A 12,336-nucleotide genomic window follows, 5' to 3' on the forward strand; every position below is an offset into this window, starting at 1 on the left:
AACTTATATTTCAGTTACTGAAATGCAATACACTGGAAGAGTAGACTGGTTACAACTGTAGCATCTAAATATATGGTTTGCACTGCAATCCCTGTCCACATTTGCTCCTTTTCACTCACCAAAATACATTGTAACCAAGTCTGGCTCAGAAGTTATGAGATCTCCTCACAACTCATTCAAAAAACTGTGCACTCCATGCTATGTTTAACTACTAGATGTTGTCTTTGCCATCACAAAACTGCTTATAAATTTTCTGTATGTGCTGACTTTTCAAATTCTTAGTTTAAAGCTAATAGAGAATTGTGATGACAAAAAGGGCACGTTGCTGAAGACATTGCACATGATCATGATTCACAAAGCTAACACCATCTGATGGACTGAAAACTTTCAAAGTAAATTACTCACCAAAAAGGAGAATTGTTATGTTGTTGATATGTACACACAAGAAGAGAGCAAACTTGCTACTTTTTGGAGCAATCCATTTTTGAGATAGAGGTCACACACACCCCGTAAGCCCCTACATGGTGCCGGCTAGATGTAAATGTTTGTCCAGTCAGTGCACTATAGCGGCATGGCCACGCAAGCGGGTGCACTCATTTGTGTGTGTTTTTCTGTGTATGTTTATATTGTAGCTTGAAGAAAGATTACTCTAAAAAAACTAGCAAGTCATATTTCTTTTTTGTGTGCCTGTCGAGATTCAACACTTCTGCTTTTCGGGAGAGGTCTCCTTTAATCCATGTACACATTCACCAGGATTTTCTTATAAAACTTTCAAAGTACGTCTATAAATTTTTTTAATATAAATCTCGATACTATTATTGAGCATTTGCGATTACACAAACACTAAATAAACACAGAAGAAATGTCTACTTCAAAGGCAGTGACAGTATGAAAGCACATACAAAAACTTCACTGGCTTCGAGATGTTCAGGTTTCCTCACTAGCCAAATGAGAGAGGAAGTGTTTGCAAAAATTGACTTTACAATGGTCAGGCAACAAATTCCTTGAGTACTTTCAATGCAGATCCAGCAGGAGGGAGGAAGAGGGTAATTCAATGCTGATATATTATCAACAGACGGAACTTAAAAGTTGGAAGTGGTAGAGAGAGTAAATAGTGTTTGAAACAAGGGCAGCACAGGGCATACTGGGAACAGAAGTGCAGTACGAGAAAAAAATGGAGCATAGAGGCAAATAGTGTGGCTGTGATAACTCTGCCACACTGACTAATTTAATTTTCATTATTATATGCATAAAGTGGGCAACAGTTATCCACACTGTACATTTCACTGCAGGAGATCTGCCTCTTCTACAGTGCAGAGGCTACAGTTGAGCACTTGTCACAGATCCTGCAATCTGGATGGGATGATCGCAGCCCTTTTAGGAGAATGTTTGCCTTCATAACCCCCATTACCTACCCACATAGAACAGGATTATACACAAAAAATTATTTCACTATATTTTTTAACTATAATGTTGACACCAATTGACTACTAACCATCATAAGGAAAATGGCTACATGTGGCCAATCACATGCAATCATAACTAATATGTAATTGTGCACTGCAACGCAGCTATTCCATACATAGACCATGATGGAATTATACCTCTGCGTATGCAATGTATAATTCATGAGAGGTTTCTAAGGATTTGTTTTTGAAGATATGACATTTTAATGGAGAGTATTACTTTGTGTTTTCAGATTGCATCTAATGCCATAATAAATAGTAAAAAAAAATGTATGCTGGACATTTTCCAATTCTTTACCTAGCAGTAACCATGATCTTGCTGTGCAGCCATCCTAAATTATCAAATTTATTTAATCCACTGCAATAACAGTTCAACATGAAGCGAGGAAGGAGACTGCCTGATTTAATGGACTTTTACATTAAATAAATTTCCCTTGTGCAGGCTGTCATGATATTCAGCTGGGTAAACAACAAATGTGAGTTGTAATTGTCATCTCATGAGGTAGTCTGCCATGCAGGAAATGTTAAATGTGACCGAATAGTTGGCTGGTGAGGTATTACTGAAAAGCCAAGGGCAAAATCAATTAAAACAGAAAGTAAACCCAGAAATTGAAAAACACGAGAGTTTGAGTAAGAGGTAAACAAATGGCAGTTAGACAAGTTTTTGCAAGCCAAAATGTGGAAACAATGACCATTAAAGATAATTAATGTAAGATAAACACATTTTAAAGACTGGAAATCATAAATAATCGCTTTCATCTCACAGACTGCTGAAACAATACAGAAATGTAACTACATAATCAGCCTGTTACTACAGATCGATAGTCACCAAATCTGTAGTTGTTATTGAAAAAATTGTACTGCTACGTATTATATTTTTCACTGTAATGCAAGTAAAATGGTTAACTGTGATGTTTTAATGAAAATATTCCATGGAAGAATGATTTTTTCTTTCTTTTTCCATTTTCCTTAATCTTCATTGCTGTGTCTATCTTGCATCTGCATATATTTCCTCTTCTTACCTGCATGATTAATTTTAGCTAGTGCACAATTTAGATGCAGCTAGCGTCTACTGCATACACCTTTTAAAAGTTCCAAGGCACATATAAGCAATGAGAGCTGCTTTCCAACAGTGTTTCTCTCTTATACTGGATTTAATTAAGGCACTGATCAATGCTTAAAAATTAGCCACTACAAGTTGTGCACTGTCTCAGCTACAATGAATGACAAATTAAAAAATATTATGAGGTACTAATAACCAGATTTTAGGAACTTTAAATGAGAAGTTCTGGTATACACAATGATACTGTATGTTCTAGTGAAAACTGTTCCATATTTCCACCTTGCCTATTTGATGTCAGAAGAGGTCGCTCTGCTTAGAGTTACAATAGTGGGAATGCACATTGTTTCTTATTCACCTACACTAAGCATTCATAATGATTGTTTCAACTTAAAATCACACCAAATGGGAAATCCATTCTGTATATGGTTTTCAGTGACAAAACAAACTCAAAACTATTGACATTCATCATAAAATTAAATGTGTATAGAATGTGTAATTAGTGAAGGTGTCATCTAGATAACATCGACAATGACATAATGACAACAGAAGTCACCATCCACCGGTTTTTGTACGACAGTGCTTTGTCACACTATGCTAAACAGACACGAGAATTGTTGTCAGTTGCAAATATTTCTAAACATCCTCCTTACAGTGCAGACATGACTGAGTGTTTTCCACATTTTCACGAATATGAAAAAGTAGCTTGGCTCCCAAACCTTTGACTGCAATGACTGCAGCAGAATCTTATGGAGAGGGAATTTGACAACTCATAAAGAGAGATGATAAATGCTTGAATTTGAATGGTGATCATACAAACAAAGTAATAGGGAGGCGTCGTTTCTAATTTTACACATGAATTTACCTTGCCAATTACAGTATTTTATTTACAGCAAAAGAGAGGTGAGTTTCCAACAGCCTTCATACAAAACATTCATTTCCTGATTTGAAAGAAATACCCACAAGTAGTTCATTCTACATAATGATGTCCTGCAGAAGATAATTATACACTGTTCACCAGCATATGTAAACAGCGAGAAAATATTTTAATAGAACATGTGCTATTTTTATTTAAGTGTGATTGTACTGCAACAGTTCAAAGTAATTATAATTAAATTTGCAATTTACTGTTACAAAAATAATTTCAAAATTTTCATTATGTAAATCACATCTGTTAACAGCATACTTCATTATATTTACGACATTAAATTTCAGGTCCTGCTACCATATTTCTAGTAAATCAACTGAATGGAAGGAAGGGAGCTTCAGAGGTGTTATGACCATAAAACCTGTATTACTGGCCAGTGGTTCATGTAGTATTAATTTGAAAAGCCTACTTTGCATTATTCCTTGTCAAAGGATGTGGAAAACAACAAAGCAAGGGGTGCAGTCTAAGATACTTTGACAAACTGTGAAGCAGTTCTTTTAATGGTTTAAGCACTCATGTCATGGGTTTCAGTGGGCTCAATAGCCTGACTGAATGGAGAAGCAACTATTAAGTGTTAAGATAGCATTTTTTATTATTAAGATGTTAACTCTTTGTCACAAGCATTGTTTCTAGGACATAACTGTTTCTTCCAATGTGATAATGTCCCACGGTGCATCACAGTGGCATTAGATGTCCCATGGTGCATCACAGTTGCCTTGGCACTGATTTTTTGATAGCACCATTTTGCCATGGACAGTATACTTTAACCACAGCAGCACACAGTTTACAAACTTAGCCATCTCAGAAATGCTTCCAACCTTGGCCTGAAAGGCAATGATCCTGCCCTTTTGGATGTCAGATAAATCGATCTCTTTCCACATTATGACAACAACTGCACTGTTTACCTATCCCGCCAACACGCTTTATATACCCTCCACTGCTAGTACTGCCACCTGCTATCTGTGATTAGTTATTGCACATTGACGTCAAGCACTGGCTGTGATCGCTCCAGCAGTGGTCACATTAATGTGACTGGAGAATGTATAATCTGCACACACATGGATGTCATCACACATTTTCTTGCACTGATGTACTGATTTTTTAACTCCTTGCCAGTTATGGGACAGTGTTTACTTAATGAGTAATTAAATGAACATAAGTGTAAATAAGATGTTTGCAAGTGTGCTATGACATATGTAATTGTAATAATATGTGGAAACAAATAGCCTGATAAATCATCAACAACACTTCTTGATAGTAGAAGAAAAATCCTGACTGTCAGACCAGAAAAACTACCAAGTTTGCCCACAAATAAAATAATTTGTCATGTTTGGCATGATGTAAGCATCAATTGTAATAAAAATTGAAGATATTTCAATTACAATGTAACTAATAGTCACATCAACAACATTGGGAAAAGTTTTTATACGTCCATCCTCCTGACTGGAGGTTTGAGACTTCGGCCATTCACTTACATAATATAATGGAACCCCTACACCCGTCCTTACAGGTAGTCTGTGAAAACCAGTTCACAACTTTGGCCACTGATGAATCGTGTATAAAATTGGAGTTGGCTCCCTCAGCATCTGTTAAGGTCTGAAGATGTGCATTGAAATTGGTGGCCATACAATAAGTAACATCATAAGGATGGCTGCAGGTGTTCCATTTTATCACATATTGGGAAAAAGATAGATTGCCACTTACTGTAAAGATGACCCCCTTCAGCTGCAGACAGGCACAATTAAAAGAATGTTACAAATAATAGCTTTCGGTCAAAATCTTTTTCAGGAAAGAAAGCACATACAAACAAGCACACCTCATGAGCACATGACCATAACCACTGGCAACTCCAACTGGATTCCAGATGGAGATGCCCAGGGTAGCGGTATGTGTGTAGGAGGTGTGTTTGCTTGTGTGAATGTGTGTGTGTCTTCTTTCCTGAAGAAGACTTCGGCCGAAAGATATAATGTGTAACATTCTTTTCATTCGGCCTGTCTGAAACTCAACAGGTCATATTTATGGTGAGTAGCAACCTATCCCTTTCCTAATAATGTGATATTCCAAACTGAGTTTCCATTATTTAATCAGTATATCATTATATCATTTAAAATGCTTTCATGCCAAATGATATATTTCACTTTGCACTAATGTGTGATCTGTGCATTCTACATAGTTGAAAATTATTGCTACATTAGGAACTGAAGCTCGATCTCTGCTCCCTACTAGATGAGCTATCCAAGGGAGCTCCATGGATAGATATAGCTTCAGCTTTACAGGGACTCCTCTAAAATCTCTCTTCTATAACAGTGTACAGTGATTCATCTGCCAAATAAGTCCAGTCTTCCAGTACATCTCTACTACTTTTCTATGCTCAATGGAAGTTCTCCTGAAACTGGAGATTGTAACCCCAAAAAGGAAGGTTTTGGTGAAGAACAAAATGAAATCTTGCAACTTGCAAGTAAGTGCTCTGGCTTACACTTTAAAACTGTGTCAGACAGAGCAACCACACAAAATCTCTTACTCTCAATGCTGTAAAATATTTTAAAAGGCATTAAGGGAATCTCAAAAAGGAACTGAAGTCTCAAAAACAGTGATACTGAAACCAGCATCACAACCCCAGGCTTCTTTCATTTCAGAAAGGTGACAGGATATTCATTCAAACTCACAGGTTTGTTAAGTGAGAAACTGAAGGGAAATGTTGTCCTGAGTGTGCAAATTGACCTTACCAAACATTCTACATGATAGGGTTGAAGCTGCAAAACCCGGATACTGGAGAACAAAGAATTTCCCTGAAGATATTTACAAAACAGAAATATCTTTTGTTCTTGACAGTCATATCTCATAAACTGCTAACTATATGCACTTTGAACTTCTCTATGTGCTGAAATGTACAGATAATGGATGGAAGTACCAGCAAAAAATATATGCCTCATTCTAAGATGAGGAAACACACACTACATTTTTATGTTACAATAATGTTTGACTTGCTGTACATTTGTGCTATCATACCACTCAGCAATAACAAAAATCATCACTTACATATTGTTCTCAAATAATGAAATCTTCAAGCAGATCTTGCCCAGATATTCCAAAATTCAAAAATGAAAATAAAAGAAGACAACTTCTTGGACACTTACAAATTATTCCTATAAGGAGAAATATATGAAGGCAGAGGTAGCCGGTATGTTCCTTCACCCAGAACTTTAACTATTACTTCATCATCGGTCAGTTCAGCATAAGGCAACTTGCCAAACTCACATATCTCCCAAAGAACAACACCCAAATTCCAAACATTGGCATTTGGTGTAACCTGAAAAAAAAAAAGTCTGATGAACATACATACAAAGCAAGCTCAAATATGACTAACAAGATTAAAATATCCTGTAATATTTCTGTTAAATGTACAAATGAAATTCTAGTTCTGAAATTGTGTACCTCTTTTGTTTCAATTGTAGTTTCTGTGCAATGTAATGTCTCTGGAGCACACCATCGAATAGGAAGGGCTATGTCTCCAGCACAATAGTAATCGTCCTGTTGAATATAAGAACAATATACTACATTGTTCCAATAAAAAAAGAGTACAATCTATACAAGAATACAGTATGTCATGCCAGTTTATTGAAGGTAAGCCACTCACCTTGAAATTCTCAATGCTTGTGCCATAGTCTCCAATTTTGACTGTCAAATCTGATGTGATGAGACAATTCCTGGCTGCTAGGTCCCTTAAAGCAAAACAGAAAGGAGGTTTTACATAAATTCATGACTTAATTCATAGTCACTAATAGATAAAATAAGAGACACAGAATACCAGTACTTAGCTAAGCCAATACTTAGCTTCAGATGAGTCAATGCTTAGTACTGCTAATAAAATCATTTAAAGTAGAATGTAGTAATCATAGTTTTTACAACTATATGTTCCTTGTTTAGGGAGAAGAGAGTGATCAACACTGAAAAGTTGGAAAAAGGAGGGGGTGGGGGGAATACATCAGATAGAGATTCATCGTAAGATATGTAAGATGCCCAAACGATGTCAATCAGTAAGGGCCATCCATGGGCTCTGGATAATTTGCTCAGCGTTAACAACAGTATGGAAAGGACCAATTAAAATTTCACAATCAACATTACAAGTATTTAGTACGGCCGAGGTTTCTGCCACAAAATCAATTTCATGGAAAACTGGAAGAAATGTGCAGAATTGAAAAAGAAACTTTTGTCTTACCTACTTTCACACAGAAGAGAAATTTTATGACTTCACAGGTGGTGACCTATGTTGAATGGCTTGCCAGTTAGTGACAAGGAACGACGTATAACAACTGTTTAAGAAGGTAGATGCAGGAAGAACCTGTTGGGATATATTTTTGCAATTTCATCGGTAATAGACAAGAATTATTTGCTTTTACGACAGGGCTAAAACAGATGATTCTTCAGTGTGTTCAGTTATTGCCAAGGGAAAAATTCATGTATATTTGGAGTTTTCTGAATATGTAAGATTAAAATCAAACGAGGGTTTGATACCATGGCTGAGCGATTGCTAGTAATTCATTTTTCTCTCCTGCAGTGTTTGAAATTAAATTAAGCCCACATGAATCCATCAGCTTGCGATCGTAGCATTGACACCATTTAATAGCTCACATTTACATGCAAAAAAGGCAGATCTTGATGTCAGTACAATTTCAAAAAACTTTTTTGATCTTTTAGCTACAAGGGGCTATTCAAACACATTGCTGTTTTTCTGAACACAGATTGGCCATATCCAGGATTCCAGTACAGCATGTTATTTCCCATACTTTTGGCTTTTTCAACATAGTCTCTGTTCAATGCAATGGCCTTATGCCACCTTACTGGGAGGGCCTGTATGTGTGCATGGCACCACTCTATTGTGAACATTTTAGCCAATGTCTTGCTGGATCAATACCACCCCCCCCCCCAATCATCCATGTACTGCTTCCCACAGAGTGCATCGTTCATTGAGCCAAAGAGATGGAATTCAGAAGGTGCAGAATCTGGGCTTTAGGGTGAATGAGGAAGGATAGTCCAATGATTCTGTGAGCTCATCTCAGGTGCACTGACTTACTTGTTCAAATGGTTCTGAGCACTATGGGACTTACCATCTGAGGTGATCAGTCCCCTAGAACTCAGAACTACTTAAACCTAACTAACCTAAGGACATCAGACACATTCATGCCCGAGGCAGGATCCAAACCTGCAACTGTAGCAGTCACGCGGTTCCGAACTGAAGCACCTAGAACCGCTCGGCCACAGCGGCCGGTGACTTGTTTGTGATCTTGCACTGTCATGGAGAAGAAATTTGTTTGCATTTGTTGTGGTGATGAACATGCTGAAGTCATTTCTTCAGTATTACACCTGTGTGGGGCCAGCCAGCACATAGGACATCGGATAGGGTTGTGTGTCTTTGTTTGGTGATGACAGATGCCTTGCTCAACGACTCACCACACTTTTGTTCACTGCCAGGTCTCTGGAGACATTCTGCAAGCGCCTATGAATATCAATTATGCTCTGGTTTTCTGCCAAAAGAATCTCAATGACAGCTCTCTGCTTGGAACGCACCTCCATTACAGATGCCATTTTGAAGGCTACGTATATTGCTGCCACCTATCAGAACTTCACGGAATTATAGAGGCAGAAGCAGGAATATTCCACAATGTCCCACAACAAATTCCATATTTTTTCAACTGAAACTGGCTGAGAAAAATGTGTTGCTTTACTTTTCGAACACTGCTTGAACATTTGACTCAGAGTAATGTATTGTCTAAAAGTAGTGATTGGTAAGGTGCACACTATCACACTTTTTCAATACAATATTTGTAAATCAAGTGCTTGAATGTTACAAATAATGAAAAGGTAAATGGTTTATTAAGAAGCTAAGATTTCATACTACCATGTGTGAAAAAAATCAGTTTTTTTAATCATAAACTTACTTCAAAATTGATTGACAAACACTATCGAAAATTATTTTGAAAACAAATGTGAAATGAAGATAGCAATTTTCTTTTTCACACACAAAAATTAAAGCTTTTGATGAAAAAATAAGTTTGTAAAATGGCATAGCATAGTCTTGTACACCTTGTAGTGGTTTTACAGTGCGAAAATTCGGGAAGTGGATTTCTCCCCTTTTTCCAGAGAGGATGATCAGGCCATTTGAACATGGGATGCTTGAACGAGCATGAGGGAAGTCAAACACAATTGCTCCCTGTGAGCAAAGTGACTACACTGACATTTGCTGAACTTTCACAGAATTACGTGCACCGATTCATTTGAGTGAGCACAAATGCTAAATGTAGACCTCCAGTAAGCAGGTGGAAGACAGGGACTAGCGAATGTTGAAGCCAGAGGTTTACAGGGATGAAAAACATGTTGCAAACATAGTTCCCACATGTGCAAACTTCAAAAGCTGGAGTTGGTGGAAAGAATCCAAATAGCACAGACTGCAAAGCAGTTGTTACAGTGATGCACACTGTGTTGGGTGACAGACTCACCAACTAGGGGGTCCAGTTGTCTCTTGGCCACAGTTTGGCACAGTGGCCATTCATGTGGACAACTTGTTAGTTGTCATGCACATGTAGAAAGTAACACAAAGGTTGCAGCTAAGTTGGTAGATCACATGGCTACTTTCACAGGTGGCCCTGCCTTGATAGGTAGGAGACACCCAAATTAGGTGGTGGTGGGAGGATGTATGGGGCAGGTCTTGCATATAGGTCTAGTTTGGGGATATGAGTCACACGTTAATGGGTTGGGAGCAGGGTGGAGTAGGGACAGATAAGGATATTGAGTAGATGGGGTGGGCAGCTGAATACACCCTGCAGGAAGGATGAGGAGGATAGTGGGCAGGACATTTCGTATTTTAGGGCATGAAGAGAGGTAGTCGAGACTCTGGAGAAAAATTTGGTTCAGTTGCTCCAGTCCTGGGTGGTTACCAAATCATGAGAGAGGGACTCCTTTGTAGCCAGACAGTGGGAATGTGGGAGATAATAAATGACTGGGGGGACAAGGCATGGCAGATCCATTCCTGGATAAAGTTGCAAGGGTTAGTTAGTTTGGTCTGTGAAGATCTCAGTGACACCCATGGTATATCTGTAGAGGGACTGCTCATCACAATAGGCCTGTATGGAAGAACTAAGCTGTATGAAAGAGATTTCTTGGTGTTGAATGGGTGGCAGCTGCCAAAGTGGAGGTATTGTTGGTGGTTGGTAAATCTGATGTGGATGGAGATACTGATGTAGCCAACCTCAAGATGGAGGTCAACACAGAGGCAGTTGGCTTGTTGGGTTGCGGAGGACCAGAGGGTGTTTAGGTTCTGGAAGAATGTGGACAAGGTTTCCTCAATCTCAGTCCAGATCATGAAGATGTAACTGAACCAGGTAAGGTGTTTGAAATTCTGGTTGTTTACGACAGATTTCTCTACATGGCCCATGACTAGGTTGACACAGGCTGGTGCCATGCTAGTGCCTATTACTCTGCCAAAGATTTGTTTGTAAGTGATGCCTTCAAAGAACTAATTGTGGTTATGGATATAGTTGGTCATTTTCTTGGATCCATCATAGACTCAGGACAGTGGCTGATCAAACAGTATGTAAAGCAGAAACCAACATATTTCAATTAATTCTTATTAACTTTTCTTGAAGCTACCAGTTTTGGCACTGCACTGGTGCCATTGATGCCATCCTTGGTCCCTATGCACACTGTGAACAGATGTACCACAAAGCTTGGAGCAATACAACAGGTGGATTCAATGAATATTTTTCTGAAGTGAGTACCCCAATGGTTAAACAACAAGTGTGTGGTTGTCTAACAGCTGGGGTACCCACTTCAGAAAAATATTCACTGAATCCAGATTTATTAGATAGCACCTGCTGTACTGCACCAAGCTTTGTGGTACATCCATTCACAGTGTGCATAGGGACCTGAGGATGGCACTAGTGAAGTGCCAAAACTGGTAGCTTAAAGAAAAATAAATAAGAACTGACTGAAATATGGATGTTGTTTGGTTCCTACAATCTAGCATTAGAGAATAATTGATAATAAAGAAACTGTTTTTACAGCAACTCTAGCTTTAAAAAAACTCTCAGCAGTAGGAAAGGAAAGAGCGCAAAAAAAAATTCAATGCACACAGTAAGAAACAGCTGATTAACCTTTGAGCAAATTACAGTAAGAAATTTGAAAGAATAAAATAAAATACTGCCATTATATGAGGGCTACTCATATATTACCCTCAGTGTGGTTATTAAAAATAAACAACTGCTTGTAGCTTCACGATGCCTATGTGTATGAAAAAGGAGGTCATGTTGCATCAGGCAGCTCATTATTTCATTCATCAGTGTGTAAACAGCAAAGCAATTGGAATATAATATAAACAGATAGATAAAAAAATCTACTCACCAAGTGGCAGCTCCAAAAGCTTGTAATAGTTAAATCCTTTGTGTGTGTGTGTGTGTGTGTGTGTGTGTATGTGTGTGTGTGTGTGTGTGTGTGTGTGTGTGTGCCCCTCTGCCATTGCTTGGCGAGTACATTTTTTTATCTATCCATTTGTATTATATTATCACTAATTGATTATCTTCATTGTTACAAAGCAGTTGAAATGTATGTTGTTACTGTGTCTCCCATCAACTGTGATATACATTCTGTCATTCATTTCCTGCAAGCACATGGAGTCAATGCTGCTGCGATTCATCACCAATGTGACATGTGTACGGGGCAAGGGTTATGAGTGATGGTGTTGTGAGAGAATAATGCAGAAAATTCAAGGCCAGTGGTGGTGGTGGTGGTGGTTGTTAGGATGTTTAAGGGGGACTAAACAGCTAAGGTCATCAGTCCCCCATAGGCCAGTCACATAGATGTGCATGACGAAATCTCTCAAGAAAGAC

General features: G+C 38.2%; 1 protein-coding gene across 1 annotated transcript in view; it reads right to left on the reverse strand.

Moving 5' to 3' along the window:
• The window catches only part of LOC126158234 (uncharacterized), a 679,797-nt gene that overhangs the window by 91,538 nt on the left and 575,923 nt on the right, over nt 1-12,336 (reverse strand). Inside the window, exons 7-9 of the mRNA XM_049916428.1 lie at nt 7,092-7,176; nt 6,890-6,985; nt 6,592-6,764 (exon numbers count right to left, since the gene is read on the reverse strand). Coding sequence (XP_049772385.1) covers nt 6,592-6,764; nt 6,890-6,985; nt 7,092-7,176 — 354 coding nt within the window. The remainder of the gene's footprint in view (nt 1-6,591; nt 6,765-6,889; nt 6,986-7,091; nt 7,177-12,336) is intronic.

Source organism: Schistocerca cancellata, chromosome 2 (genome assembly GCF_023864275.1).
Source record: "Schistocerca cancellata isolate TAMUIC-IGC-003103 chromosome 2, iqSchCanc2.1, whole genome shotgun sequence".
Lineage (NCBI taxonomy): Eukaryota > Metazoa > Arthropoda > Insecta > Orthoptera > Acrididae > Schistocerca > Schistocerca cancellata.